The sequence below is a fragment of the Lonchura striata genome, chromosome 8 (genome assembly GCF_046129695.1).
Source record: "Lonchura striata isolate bLonStr1 chromosome 8, bLonStr1.mat, whole genome shotgun sequence".
In the NCBI taxonomy this organism is placed as follows: Eukaryota; Metazoa; Chordata; class Aves; order Passeriformes; family Estrildidae; genus Lonchura; species Lonchura striata.
In genome coordinates this window covers 31,331,575-31,344,160 of record NC_134610.1, presented here as the reverse complement: position 1 = coordinate 31,344,160, position 12,586 = coordinate 31,331,575, and the positions used below count along the sequence as shown (strand labels likewise).

The window sequence follows — 12,586 nt, the reverse complement described above, 5'->3', positions numbered from 1 at the left end:
TTCCAGTATGGAAATTTTTGAAGTTGGGATGAAAACATTTTTATTTTTTTATTTTAATGCTGAATTGCATTTTTAGAGTAGTGAATTTGTGGGTTGTTTTGATATTCTCAAGTATGGCATTGTTACTACATTTAGTCACCTGTACTCTTAGCCAGGTTAATCTGTAAAGCTGAGACTCATTTTAAAAGGATAGAAAATGTTTTGTGTACTACATAACACTGAAAAAAATGGTTTAAAATAATTGAATCCTGCTCTACTGAGTTATGCAAACTTCTGATGAAATAATCATGACATATCCATTGTGTAACACTACAAGGGGAGCAAAACCAAGCTTCAGAATTCTTGCTGCACTCATCTGCCACTGCCTCAGCCTAGGCCAGTCACAGCTTAGGCAGGATAGGGTTTAGGCAGGACACCTCCAGCCCAGGAGCCATTCCTGCCTTCTCTCTGTGGAACTCATGGCCAAGAACTTCCTGCACAATTGTGCATTTCCTTCTGTTAAGATCTAAAGATTAATCTGTCCTCTGAAGATTTTAGTTCAATAATGAGCTGTTCTTTCAGAATTGGTGGGATATAAATGGTAGATTTTTCCTCAGTCAGTTAGAGAAAATCTGACCTATGCATTAACCAGCACAGTAACTCTTCTCCGCAGACTTGTGCCTACTGTTTATTTACAAGTGCAGATGTGAGAGATTGCTGACTGCTTATTGGATTTAGATATTTCTTAGTATCTCACAGCACACACTATGGGAAAGATGCTTGACTTCATTTTATTTGGTGTAATGATCAAGGATCAAGTTGTCTTTGTTCCACTTGCTACTGGGTTACTTCTTAATGTAGTATATCGTTATATTTGGTTGAAGTAATTTCAAGTTTTGTATCTTGTAACTATAGCACTGAACAGCAAGTTGCTGACAAGTTTTTTTGAAATATGTAATGTTTTTTTTCTTCTTTTCCTGACGTTACCACGTTCTGTTCCTCAGAATGTTTTCTCTTTCTGTGATTCCTTTTCAGCTGCTGCACATAAAGTGTGATAATGATGAACATATGTTTCAAAGACCCTCTACTTTTTTCTGGTGTAACAATGAGGATTCACCTCCTTGTTTAGATATCTCTTCCATTACGCTTACTCCTAGGAGTTCTCCTGACTCTAGACTACCACCTGGATTGTTAATACCACCACCTTCAAAAAGTGGTCTTCCAAAGCCTGCCAGTGAATACAGCTGCCCAAGACCTCGTGTAATCTTGCTGTGCAAAAGCTTTTTCAGTTTTTGTTTTTTATTTTTGCCTTTCTTTTGTTCTCTGTTGTGTATTAACTTCTATTAAAAATGTGCATTTTGTACAGTGGCTAAAGGATAGGGTGAATGAATCTTAGGTTCTCTAGGGGTGCTCTTAAAATATGGAATTTGTGAAGAGCTACTCTTTTTTCTACAGAGCTTTTTCTTTCCCACCCCCAAAACATAAATTCTTACTTTCCCAATATGTTTAAATTAGTCCATTAATTAATGATCTTGGTTATCTGTCCATCTTTTGTTAAAATTTTTATATAAAGAATAGCAATTCAAAACAATTCTAAAGGTCCAACTTCAAGGCCTTCTTCCCCTGATGAATTAATAGAAAAGCAATGAGCCATTAAATAACTTTTAGAATACTTTATAAAAACTGTGCAAAATGAAGGTTGAAAATGATTCTCAAATATGAAATGGGCATATTGCCTTCTTCTTCATATTCATGTGCTTATACTGAACTTTTCTTCCATTTGCAAGTAATAGTTGGCTTTTTTTAGCGACCATCCTGGCTTTCTGCATGTGTTCACTAAATAAAAATGCTTCTTGTGCTCATATTCAAAATACACATTTCTTAATTCATTAACAGTTCTAATTAAACTATATCAGTAGAATCAAAATGGCCAGTTAGTTAAATGTAACTGGGAAATGAGTCTAAAGTTTGGGTTTTCTTTTTTTTTGCCTAAAAGGCACATTTATAACTGAATGTAAGTGCTGTTTATCTGTCTTCTAAATAGCCATAAACATTTAGCAACTAATAAGATTCTCCATTAGAACATATGATTTCCAAGACATTCTAGGATTACTCATAGGTGTTGAAGGAAATGAAGGTTGATGGAAGCATTTATTTATTCCCTAAACCTGACCCCCCACCATCCTGATGCTAACAGAAGCCCATCTACAATCAGAGCAATTTCAGATGAAGGAAGGGGTGTGCTTTTTTATTGTGGTTATTTTGGGTCCAGCCCATCCATTGCCCTGCTTGGGGTGGGAGCAGATGACATCCAGCCATCTGCCAGACTTGGATTATCCTGGCTCTCTGCAGGGTTACTGCAAGGCCCTTGGACTCTAGCAGGAGCCTGTGGTGTCTGAACTGTGCACTGAAATCTTTTCACAGCACATGATCCTGAACCTCCAGTAGTAACTCAAGTTGAGGACAGTAAGAGTTCTGGATGTGTTAAAATCTTGAAATTTTATTAGTTCTTTTATGAAGTTGATTAAACTATGGTCATGATTAGGAATAGCAATGACTGAGGGTTTTTTTTTTAAGGCAAAATATAAAAGCAGCATGTTAAATGTAGATTTTTTTTGCTTGCTATGATTCTGTATATCTGGGAAGAAATACTCCAGGTTCTTTTAGATATTGAACAGTTAGAGATCTCACTTAATCCAATTTAAAAATGTTAATCAAAATTTAAAATAAGCCTTTAAAACTCCTAAGAATCACAGAACCTCCAAGAAATAGGAAGTGTAGGACTTGAGAGCCCCATGTTTTTTCTCTTTCAGAGGAAGGCTGTAGATCAATATTGCTTCTCAGAGCCACTGCAGAGAACCTCCATAGAGAAATAGGTGTGGTTCAGGGCCACCTGTAGACTTGGCTTAGGAATCTGATGTGAGCTTTCCCAGGGCAGCTGCAGGTCTGCAGCACAGGCACTGAAGAAAGCAGCATTCCAAAATAAGGGTTTATCCATGAGAACCTCATGGACAAGCAGTGCTAAGGACTACCTGCTGGCCAGGCTATCATATTTGTGTATTCTGAATAAAAGGATCCATGTGACTAATTTAACTTGTGCATGTCTGCGTGGATAGTTTGTGCAAGCTGCAGGTTCTGCTGTGCCTGGCTGGCCTTTCTGACACACAGGGCACTGTGGGGATTTCTGTATTGTCTCAGCAATAACATGAACATGCAAAACTAGTTTTGCCATCAGCTTGTCAGTCTCAGCTTTAATCTATTTCATCCTTTGTCTTCAGTGTTCAGTATATTTAACTTGACTGTGCCTCACTTGTGCCCTGAAGTAGTGGACTGGTGGCAGGAGGGATGAACTATTCAAAACCAAATATGACTGTAGAGTAATTGGTGGGTTTGGGGTTTCTTGTTTGCCTGGTATTTTTTTTTTTAACCATTCCAAATTCTTGTACCTTTTGAATGAAATCTCTTCAGTTTTACCTTCGAGGATAACAGGTTTATTTTGGATATTAATATTCAGTATATCACGTCTAGATTATCACTTATGGAAAAGCACATTAAAAGCTTTGATCATACCACTTTCTCTAAGCTGCTAAATAAGAGGTCATGTAAAGAAGAATTAGTAAACCAAAAATACTGGGATTGTATCTTTGAATTTGTTTCTGTGCTGTCCAGAGCAGAGCACGTTGTTGTTGCCATATTATCTCGACTGGGTCTCATGAAGGTGTCTGTGCTTGTATGTTTGCAAGAGAGCTGCTTGTCAGAGCTTTTCAAGTGTAACTGGGATACATTTTCAATGGAAAATGGAAAAATTACAGTGCTGCTTTTGTACTGGGGAGTGTTAGCATGTCAGAGTCTGTACTGCAAATGCCTTTTGCTTGGTGTCAGGAGCTGGGGTTTGCATGCTGATGGTTGTTTTTAACTTTTTTTTCAAAATGTGACTCTTATCTGCATGCTGAAGAATTCAGTATTGTGATCTTTTTCATGTGAAATATTGCCCTAATATTTATTGTCCTTATTGTAGGCAGGCAGTGTGACACCTAAATCACCCTCCACTGACATCTTTGATATGGTTCCCTTTTCTCCCATATCCCCTCAGTCATCAACACCTACTCGCAATGGTACACAGCCTCCTCCAGTACCCAGTAGATCTACAGAGATCAGTAAGTTTTGTAACCACTGACCTACTTTTTGCTTACATTATTTTTTTAAAATAAAGCATCTTTAAAGTTTTACGTACATTTTGCATGAAAAGCCAAATACAGTTTTTGTAAATCACGTTCACTAATGCCGTTTCATCTTTATACCATCTTCCCAAAGTCCTTGATGTTGCTGCCAAGTTGCATTATAACCAAACTTACTGTGAAACTATGACATATACACTTGGCAGGAGTTGGGTTGGGGATTTTAACTTGGCTTTTCTTTTGCAGTCTCTTTTCTCTACTTCAAGGAATACTTTTACTTCCTGTTAGTTCTTTCCCTGTCAAGCCACGGTTCTAGCACCTAGAGCCTGCATTTCTGGGGAAGGCAGCAGGTGAAGTAAGTATGGTGATGCTGATGCTCAAGGGAGAGCTGAAGAAACCCCTCAGGGAGACTTGGAATGCTGTTTTCAGCACTGCTTTTCACATCATGCACAGCTTTGTTTTGCTGTAGTTGATGAACCTCTCCAGATTGCCAACCACTCCTAAAAGGTCTTCAAAAGGTTATTGACAACAGCAATTTTATTTTGCAAAGGGTCAGACGCATCTAGGGTAAGGTTCTTGACTTGACTGGAAATTTTTTTGGAGTCCAGAAAGTCTTTTTAAAAGCTTTGGAAATCCCTTGAGGGGGAGGAGAGTGGGGCATGCACAGGTGATGTTAGAGGTTGTGGAAATACCAGTCTGTGTATCTTCTGTTCCTGATACCTATTTTAGAGTGGATAAGGGACACTTCTGTTACTGCCTGCCACCATATGAACACTTTTGAGGAGATTGTGCTGTTTTGGGGCATGCCTCTAGGATGCAGAGTTTTCAACTCACCAGTGAATAGGAGATGTGCACAAAAACAAAAATGCACTTTGTAATTTCAGTCAGTGAATTCTTCCCTTCCCAAGCCCGTATCTGGTGCTATTTGGTCACATTGCTTAGAATGTCTGTCACCTTCTAAGGAGTAAATGTTCAGGCTCTTAATTCAATAAAGAATCTTGTTTTTTTTTAAGGAGAATATTTTAAAATAATTAATGAATTTCTGTGGGATTCTCAAAAAGTATACTAACAGAATTTTACATCTATCAGTATTTTCATGTAATTTAAAAGAATATTAGAATATTCTATTAGAATATTAAAATAGAACTGCTCTATTGAGAGAATTTTATGGCTTTGCAATAAATAATTGAATGATTGCTTTACTGAGACTACAGGCAATGCCATAAAATAGATCTAAATGTGCATATACAGCTTCAAGAACAGCAAGTTAACTTTAATTTAATTATAGGTTTTTATTTTTTTACCTATTGTCCTACCTCAGTTCCATAGAAATCTTGTGGGAGTCAGCACTCAGTCTTGAGGGATCTTGAAAATTCCATCTATATGGGATTTGTAATTGTTTAGGCAGTAGGGTTTGTAATATAAAATAAAAAAATAACAAATTGCTTACTAACAGTGGTATCTATTGTTTAAAGTAGTTGCTGCTTCTGCACTTCAGTGATTTGCCTTCAGCTGAGATGACATAGTTCAGAGATGCCACTTCAGGAAGAGATTACAAAATCATTCATGGTCTTTATACTTTTGATCCCTACTCTTTCAGTGTGTGTCATGGTACTTTCTGTGTTGAAAATTACTGTGTTCATCAGCTATTAATGCTTTTTGGCATATTTCAGAGTGTCATTGAAACAGGAGAGGAATATTTTATCATCAAACAAGGGCCTTACTGTCCCAGACGAGAAAGTTCAGCTCCCATAAGCTTGTTCAGGCTATGCAATGTCCCATGACTGCAACAATGTGCAGTAATGCATTGCTCTGTGGTGTCACTGCTGCCTGTACCAGCAAGCTGGCAATTCTTTCTCCAGTACAAGGTAGAGGGGCTGGCAACCCAGAAGACCCAAAGTTTGGAGTCTCTATTTTCTGAGATCATCTTTTCCTGTTCTTATCTCCACTGCACTCAAGCAGAGTTGATTTGGTGAAATTACAGAGTAATTTTATTGGATTTTATAATTTTGTAACTTTCAGTTTTCTCATATTCAGTAGTAAAGAAGGAGAAAATGAGGGTTTGCCATCTATTTGTTAGTATCATCTCATTTATTCCTTTTGCCTAAGTGGGGCCTGTTACCCAAGGAGGGCACTTGTGCTGCTCAAAGAAAATGTGCTTTTAAAAGCCAAAGTTCATCTTGTTTGTCCACTGGCCAGTTTGATAAACCAGCCAAAAATAGCAGTGCCCTGGAAAGGCATGGACACTTGTAGGAATCCTGCAACAATACCAAGCACTTTTCATTCCTCCAAGACCAAGTTCATAGGTGATTGCTGGCACTGGGATGACAGTTCAGCTTCCCATACAAAGGAATGCCCAGAGTTAGAATTTTGCTTACCAGTTGGTAATTTCACAGGAAAAACAATTGTGGGGTGATAAATGGTACCTCTGCTTTGCTGAGCTCACAGCATGTAGTTTAAGAAACCTCACCTTTTAAAACTAGAGCAGAGCAACAGTGACCTTTTTAATTTTTTTTCTCTTTTTTTTTTTTTTTTTGTAAGACAGCTATTTCCAAGGCATTTAGGCTTTAAAAAATGAATTAAATCTTGAGATTTTGAGTTAGTATTCAGCCATGTTCCAACAGGACTACTCAGTAAATGTCTGCTCACTACAGGCTGTACCAGCAATAGCAAATAAATGGGGTTTACCTATTTAAAGGAGAACATGGCATAATTTTTGTACAGGAGGTAGCAGATTGGTCAAATGCACTCTGACTCTTTAGGTAATAATTGCAACATAATGTAATGCAACCAAAAAATGCAATGTTAGAGATTGCATGCTGCTTCTTCCTCAATTACAAGCACTTGTAATTGTTCTTATAAGTTTTCTGAATGGTCAGAATTAGTTAATTAATTTTATTTCATTAAAGGAGGAATTAACTTATATTTCTTGTTGGCAGAGCATTAGTTTCATATCTCAGAAAAGAACTGTAGAGGATATTCTCTATTGAGTTGTTCAATTTATTTCACACAAATGCATAATGAAATGCATCAAGGTCACAACTGGCAGATGCAGAAATCTGCTCCAAGGTGCTCTTTTTCTGCAGATTATTTAGGATTATTTTGTCAGAATAATGGATGTAATAATTTCCAATGAAAAAAATATAGAGTAGCCTGCAGCTAAAGGAAAGGCTTTCTGGATTTCCTTCTCTCAGTTTATTCCAAATATTTCTTTGGGTGCTTCTCTCTCAGTGTGATTCATTTTTGTCACCACAGCTACTCCATCTGGGCAAAGCATATATCAGCAGAGCTGTGTGCCTGGATGATAGCTGAAGTAGAGATTGGGATGTCAAGTGCAGCAGAAAAGCCAAATATTTGTACTTTTGCTTAGTAATTGCTAATTTTGAATTTATCATAGCATGCAGGTTGCTATTCTCCAGTATTATGTTTGTTCTCCTGAATGTCAGGTCCCAGAATTTATTACTTGTTCATGTTACCCTGTGGTCTGAGCTGAGGATCTAAAACATCAACATTTCATGGCTTTTGAATTTGTGGGTCAATTTTGCAGCCTGTGAAATTATATCTATCCAGAAAGGAATGAGAAAGGGAAAGGAAATTATTTGTACTGTTTGAAAGGATAATTTTCAAAGGCTTCCTGGTTGCTGTTTATTGGAGAAAGAAATGCCTGTCTATGCTACAATAATTTTGGAGAGTGTGCCAGGCAAGATATTCTTGCTATAGCTAATTTTCATGCAAATTCTCTGGCCTGAAATAAAAAGTTACCAATTTATGCCATCTGTGCTAAAAAGGAGCCCCCCCCCCCCCCCCATCATGAGTGGAGTGAACTCTGGTTGATGATTAGCTTATGGATATTCCAAGGAATAGTGCAGCCCTGCAGGGATGAAGTCTTCATATTTCTCCATTTTAAATGTTCTTCAGCTTTTGTTCTTGAGGCAAATGAAGACAATGCTACTGAAAATATTCCATGGAACTTTGTCCCTCCCTGCCTTTTAGCAGTGCAGCCTCTTTTATAACACTGAAACTTTAAATGCAGAAAAGCAGCTGTTCTGTGGACTTCTTCAGCTGAAATGGATAGCAAGTTATGATAGAGATAATTACCCAAGTGATAGCCAGAAACCCAGCTAGGTAACACTTCTTTATTTTGAATTTGATTCTGTCCAGGGCTTACTAGGCTCTGTCACTTGGAGTAAGTCACACTCTGGTTGGTTTTAAAATCTGCCTTGTATACAGTATAAATTCAGAAATCTTTCGCATTAAAGAAAGGAGTGACATTAAAGGAGGTAAAACTTCTGCTGTTTTCCTGCTAATGAGCTCAAAAGGGCTTTCATTAATAAAAGCCCAATAATAAGGTATGAATAATAACAATAATAGTGTGCAAAATACTTGCTTTTAAAAATAGTCGTAAGTTCATAATTCAGTACAAATTACATGCAGGAGTTTTGTCCTTCTCCATTTTTTCCTAAATACATTCATAGAATGTTTGTTAAGCCCTTGTGTTGGAACTGTCTGCTTTCCATTGTCTGACCACAGAGAAAGCTGTCAGTTCCTTTTAAAGGTAAAAAGAAAGAAAATGGACCTACATAATGAACCATAGACTGCTGAGGGTTATAAAGCAGAATCACTTTTTTGCCCAGTTGAGGTTAGATTGCAAGTCAAAGCTGCTACACATCTGAAGGTTATTTGCTAGGAGCATCAGAGCATTTCAGGACACTGGTTATACTGGAGCAGACCCATTTTGGCTGTGAAAGAGGCAAAGGATGAGGGAGAACCTAATTTTTACATTAGATTATCCGAGTTAAAGTCTCTCTTGCACACAGGTGGTCTGCCTTTGCCAGGAAAGACTGGATTTCTGCTTGGCTCTAGTGGACTCTTGGAACAAGGCTCTCTTATCTGGGCCATCTCCTGGTCCCTTGTGACAGTTTGTAGCTGTTTAGCCACAGTTTTTTAAATATGTAATCAATCAAGTTCTGGTCAAATTTCTGAACTTGATCATGGGAATTTCTGTACTTTATTGTAGGAGCAAATGATGGTAGTTGCCAGTTGTTTAAAATGCCTGCTGTGCAGCCAGATAACACCTAATTGATAAGGGCAAAGCCCTGACAGACCGATATGCACAATAACTGTTGAAGACCCCAGAGAACACAGGTGTAAAATTCTGCCTCGAAGGATGCCAAAATCAAACCAGCTGTGCAGCTGTAAGCAGGTGCTGCACCACTGATAATGGGACTGGGAACACTGCAATGGGGCAGTTGGGTCCAGCAGTTGATTGTCACCCAGAGCTCAGGAGTTAAGGGTGAATTTTGTGCCTAACTGTGCAATCACTTCAGGGTTACTATTGCTCCCCTTACTGTCATGCTCTGAAACTAAAATTGTTTTGAGGCAGACAGAATGTTTGTCAGGTTTCTTGCTAGGCAGCCATGAAAGTTAGGAGAGAGGAGATCTCCTAATGGTTCTGGTCTTCTCTCCACCAATGACAAGGTTGGAGGAACTTGATTCTGTAGATTCTTCAATCAGTACGGTTGGGTTGGGTTAGCAATTTTTTTAAACTGCTGTAGTTTAATCCAGTGTGAGATGCGAAAAGTGTCTAGAGATGGAGCCTTTAACTGTAGGGAAGAAAAATCTATTATTAAGAAGGAGTAAAAAGCAACCAAAACATGAAAAACCGAAAAATATTTGAGCAGGCAGATATAAAGAACTATGAAAGATATCAAGAACTAATATGAAAAAATAACCCAATTTTATTAGAGGTGTTTCTTCTTACCCAGATGAAAAAAAGAAACACCTCCCCTCCCTTTGACCACTAGAATGCAAACTGCAGTTAAGAAAAAGTCAGAAGCTTTTGATATTTAGAAAAGGGAAATTTGCATTAATTCTATTTATGCACCCAAATTTAGTGGAATTTTAGCTTAAGTTACAGCTCATGGTACTTTTGTAGTTTTCTGGGTTTTTTTAAAATTGCTTTTCTTCCTTGATGTGATCTCATCCAAGATTTTAAAACTTTGATGGTTTCTAGTTGTTATTACTGCTAGTTGCTCATTAAGGAACTGTATCAAACAAAGGCCTTGTCTTGCCTTAGTAAGAGTGTTTGCTTGTCTCAAAAACATCCTTAACCTGAAGAGTGGCAGACAGGGGACACAAGGATTGGTTGGTTGGTAATTTGTTGTTGACATTACGTAGAGATGAAATTTGGCAACTCATGTCCAGTTGCTTCCACTTCATTTTTGAAACTCCTACACACAGACTCCAGAGCACACGTCAGAATACGATGCCGTCTTCCAAGAGCAGCAACTTCCCACCGGATCCCTAGAAGGCACAAGCATTAAAGGAAGATAAAGAGAGGCTTAAACAGAAGTCCAGTGGTGTTCTTGGAAAAATATTTGAGTATTAAGGTTTGGGAAACTGCCCAAGACCTGGCTTGCAAACTGGGATGTTAAAAGCTGTGGTTAATGAGTGGTGTGTCTGGTGGTGCTGACACTGGGCTCAGGAGGAGATGTTAGGTGGCTTTTTCAGAGCGCTGTTCTCCTGGCCCATACCTGTTCTCCCAGTGACTCATTTTTCTGTCGTTGCAGAGAGAGACCTTTTTGGAGCAGAACCTTTTGACCCTTTTAGCTGTGGAGCAGGAGATTTCCCTCCAGACATTCAGTCCAAACTAGATGAGATGCAGGTAACTACTGACTTAACGTGGGTTTTGATGGCTGTGTGTCTATTCTTGAAATATGTGCTTACCATATGCTGAAAATGTGTTCCACAAAGCACACACTAATGCAGAGACAGACCCCCATTTCTGACTATTCCTTCTGTAAGTTTATCTCCTGGTCTTTGAGCTGGAGTTTGGGTTTGCCTTAAGAGCCTCACCTGGTACCAATACAGTCAGCTACACTACTGAAGGGTTTCTCAGCACTGTAACCAAAATGGTTTGGGAACTGTTACCTGGGAAGGGACTGAGAGAGATGAAAAAGATGAAAAAGTGAGCTGTGTCAATAGCCCTCCAGATCCCTTGATCTCCAGGTGCAGCAATCTCCACCATTCCAATGTAACCTCCTCTTTCCCTCAATGACATCACTTTGTTTTCTCTCAGCATTGGGCAGACTTAGGTACTTCTTAGGCCATAGCAATTTTCTGCTGCCTTTAAAAACAGCTCTATGGCACCCTGGGGCAATTAAACTTCAGAACATTGATTCAAGAATTCTGAATTGTGTTTTTATCAGAAAATGTTTGTTGATTCCGAAACACTCAACATTGTCCATTCAGCTATTGACCCAGTTGTGAAACAATTCTAGGAGAAAGTTCTGAAGTTTTGGAACAAATGATTCTCTGCAGTCAGGCTTTCAAAACTTCTAGTTTCTTGCCAGCTTATCTCTAGTATTTTTTTAAGCAGCCTGCCAGCAAAAGAAAAGCCTGGAAATAATGGAAACTTGAATTTCTAGGATCCTGGCTCCTCAGCAGAAAGTGTTCCCAGGGTTTCCAGCCCTCTTGTTTCTTAGGAGTCCACAAAGTCCAAGAGCTTTTGCTCTCGGTCTCCTTCTGTTCCTCTCTCCCACCTAGAAAGCAGCAGAGGCTTTTTAAAATGGTTTAAATAAGATTGAAATACCATTTCATTTTCCTGAGTCCATTTTCTTTTCTTCGTCAGTTCAGGATGGTTCCACTGACAAACTCTGTTCACAGTGAAGTAAGAAATTTAGCTTCTTAGTCCCTCATATAATTTCAAAGAGCAGCCAAAAGCCAAAACTGTCTTTACAATTCCAACAACATGCTAGTGTTTTGTGAATGCCATAATGTTGTTACCAAGCCCTTGAACACACACCCCAAATCTTACAGGACCTCCCATTGATATATTAACATTTCCATTGTTTTAGGGAAAATTAAACTGTAGCAACTGTGGTTACCACTAGTAATGGTATGTCAATATTTAAATGTCACAATTAAATGTCAAATTTAATATTGAAATTAAAATCTCCCATCATTGTTTGTACTCTTTTGATCTAAAAAATGGAGACAACCAATCAATAACAAAACCCCCAAGCATTAGGGTGTTACTGTGTCCTCTTGTGAAGAAAGGCAATCCCTCCCTAGCATATCAGCTATTCACTAAAAATTAATTAGTGGGCCTTTATGAAGGCACAGAACTTGACATTTATGATCCAGCTGAGAACAAGTGTACAGCTGAAAGGGTATGAAAAATCCCCATATTCTAACTTGAGCCAAAGCAAAGACAGTGTACAATTATTTTACTGTGATTGGTGCAAAGTACAGATTGAAACATGCTTTTCCTAATGTCTCTTTTATCTTCTTATGCTTTCCTGGGTGCACAGCGTCAGCGATGGTTGGTATATCATATTTTAATAATGGTATTTAAAGCATTTACAATTGAAATCTGCACGTGTTTGTCTTGTGTTTCTATTTTTGTGTATATTTATGTATAAAAATTT

At 38.3% G+C, this 12,586-nt stretch overlaps 1 protein-coding gene across 10 annotated transcripts in view; it reads left to right on the top strand.

Annotated features, from left to right (window-relative positions):
- GULP1 (GULP PTB domain containing engulfment adaptor 1) overlaps positions 1–12,586 on the top strand; it is a 146,535-nt gene that overhangs the window by 126,479 nt on the left and 7,470 nt on the right. For 5 of the 10 annotated variants that reach the window (XM_021540931.3, XM_021540928.2, XM_021540930.2 and 2 more), the window contains 4 exons: positions 1,015–1,239; positions 3,998–4,136; positions 10,727–10,821; positions 12,470–12,505. In XM_021540931.3, coding sequence (XP_021396606.1) covers positions 1,015–1,239; positions 3,998–4,136; positions 10,727–10,821; positions 12,470–12,505 — 495 coding nt within the window. The remainder of the gene's footprint in view (positions 1–1,014; positions 1,240–3,997; positions 4,137–10,726; positions 10,822–12,469; positions 12,506–12,586) is intronic. The other 5 variants (XM_021540933.2, XM_021540937.2, XM_021540934.2 and 2 more) reach the window with 5 other exon arrangements.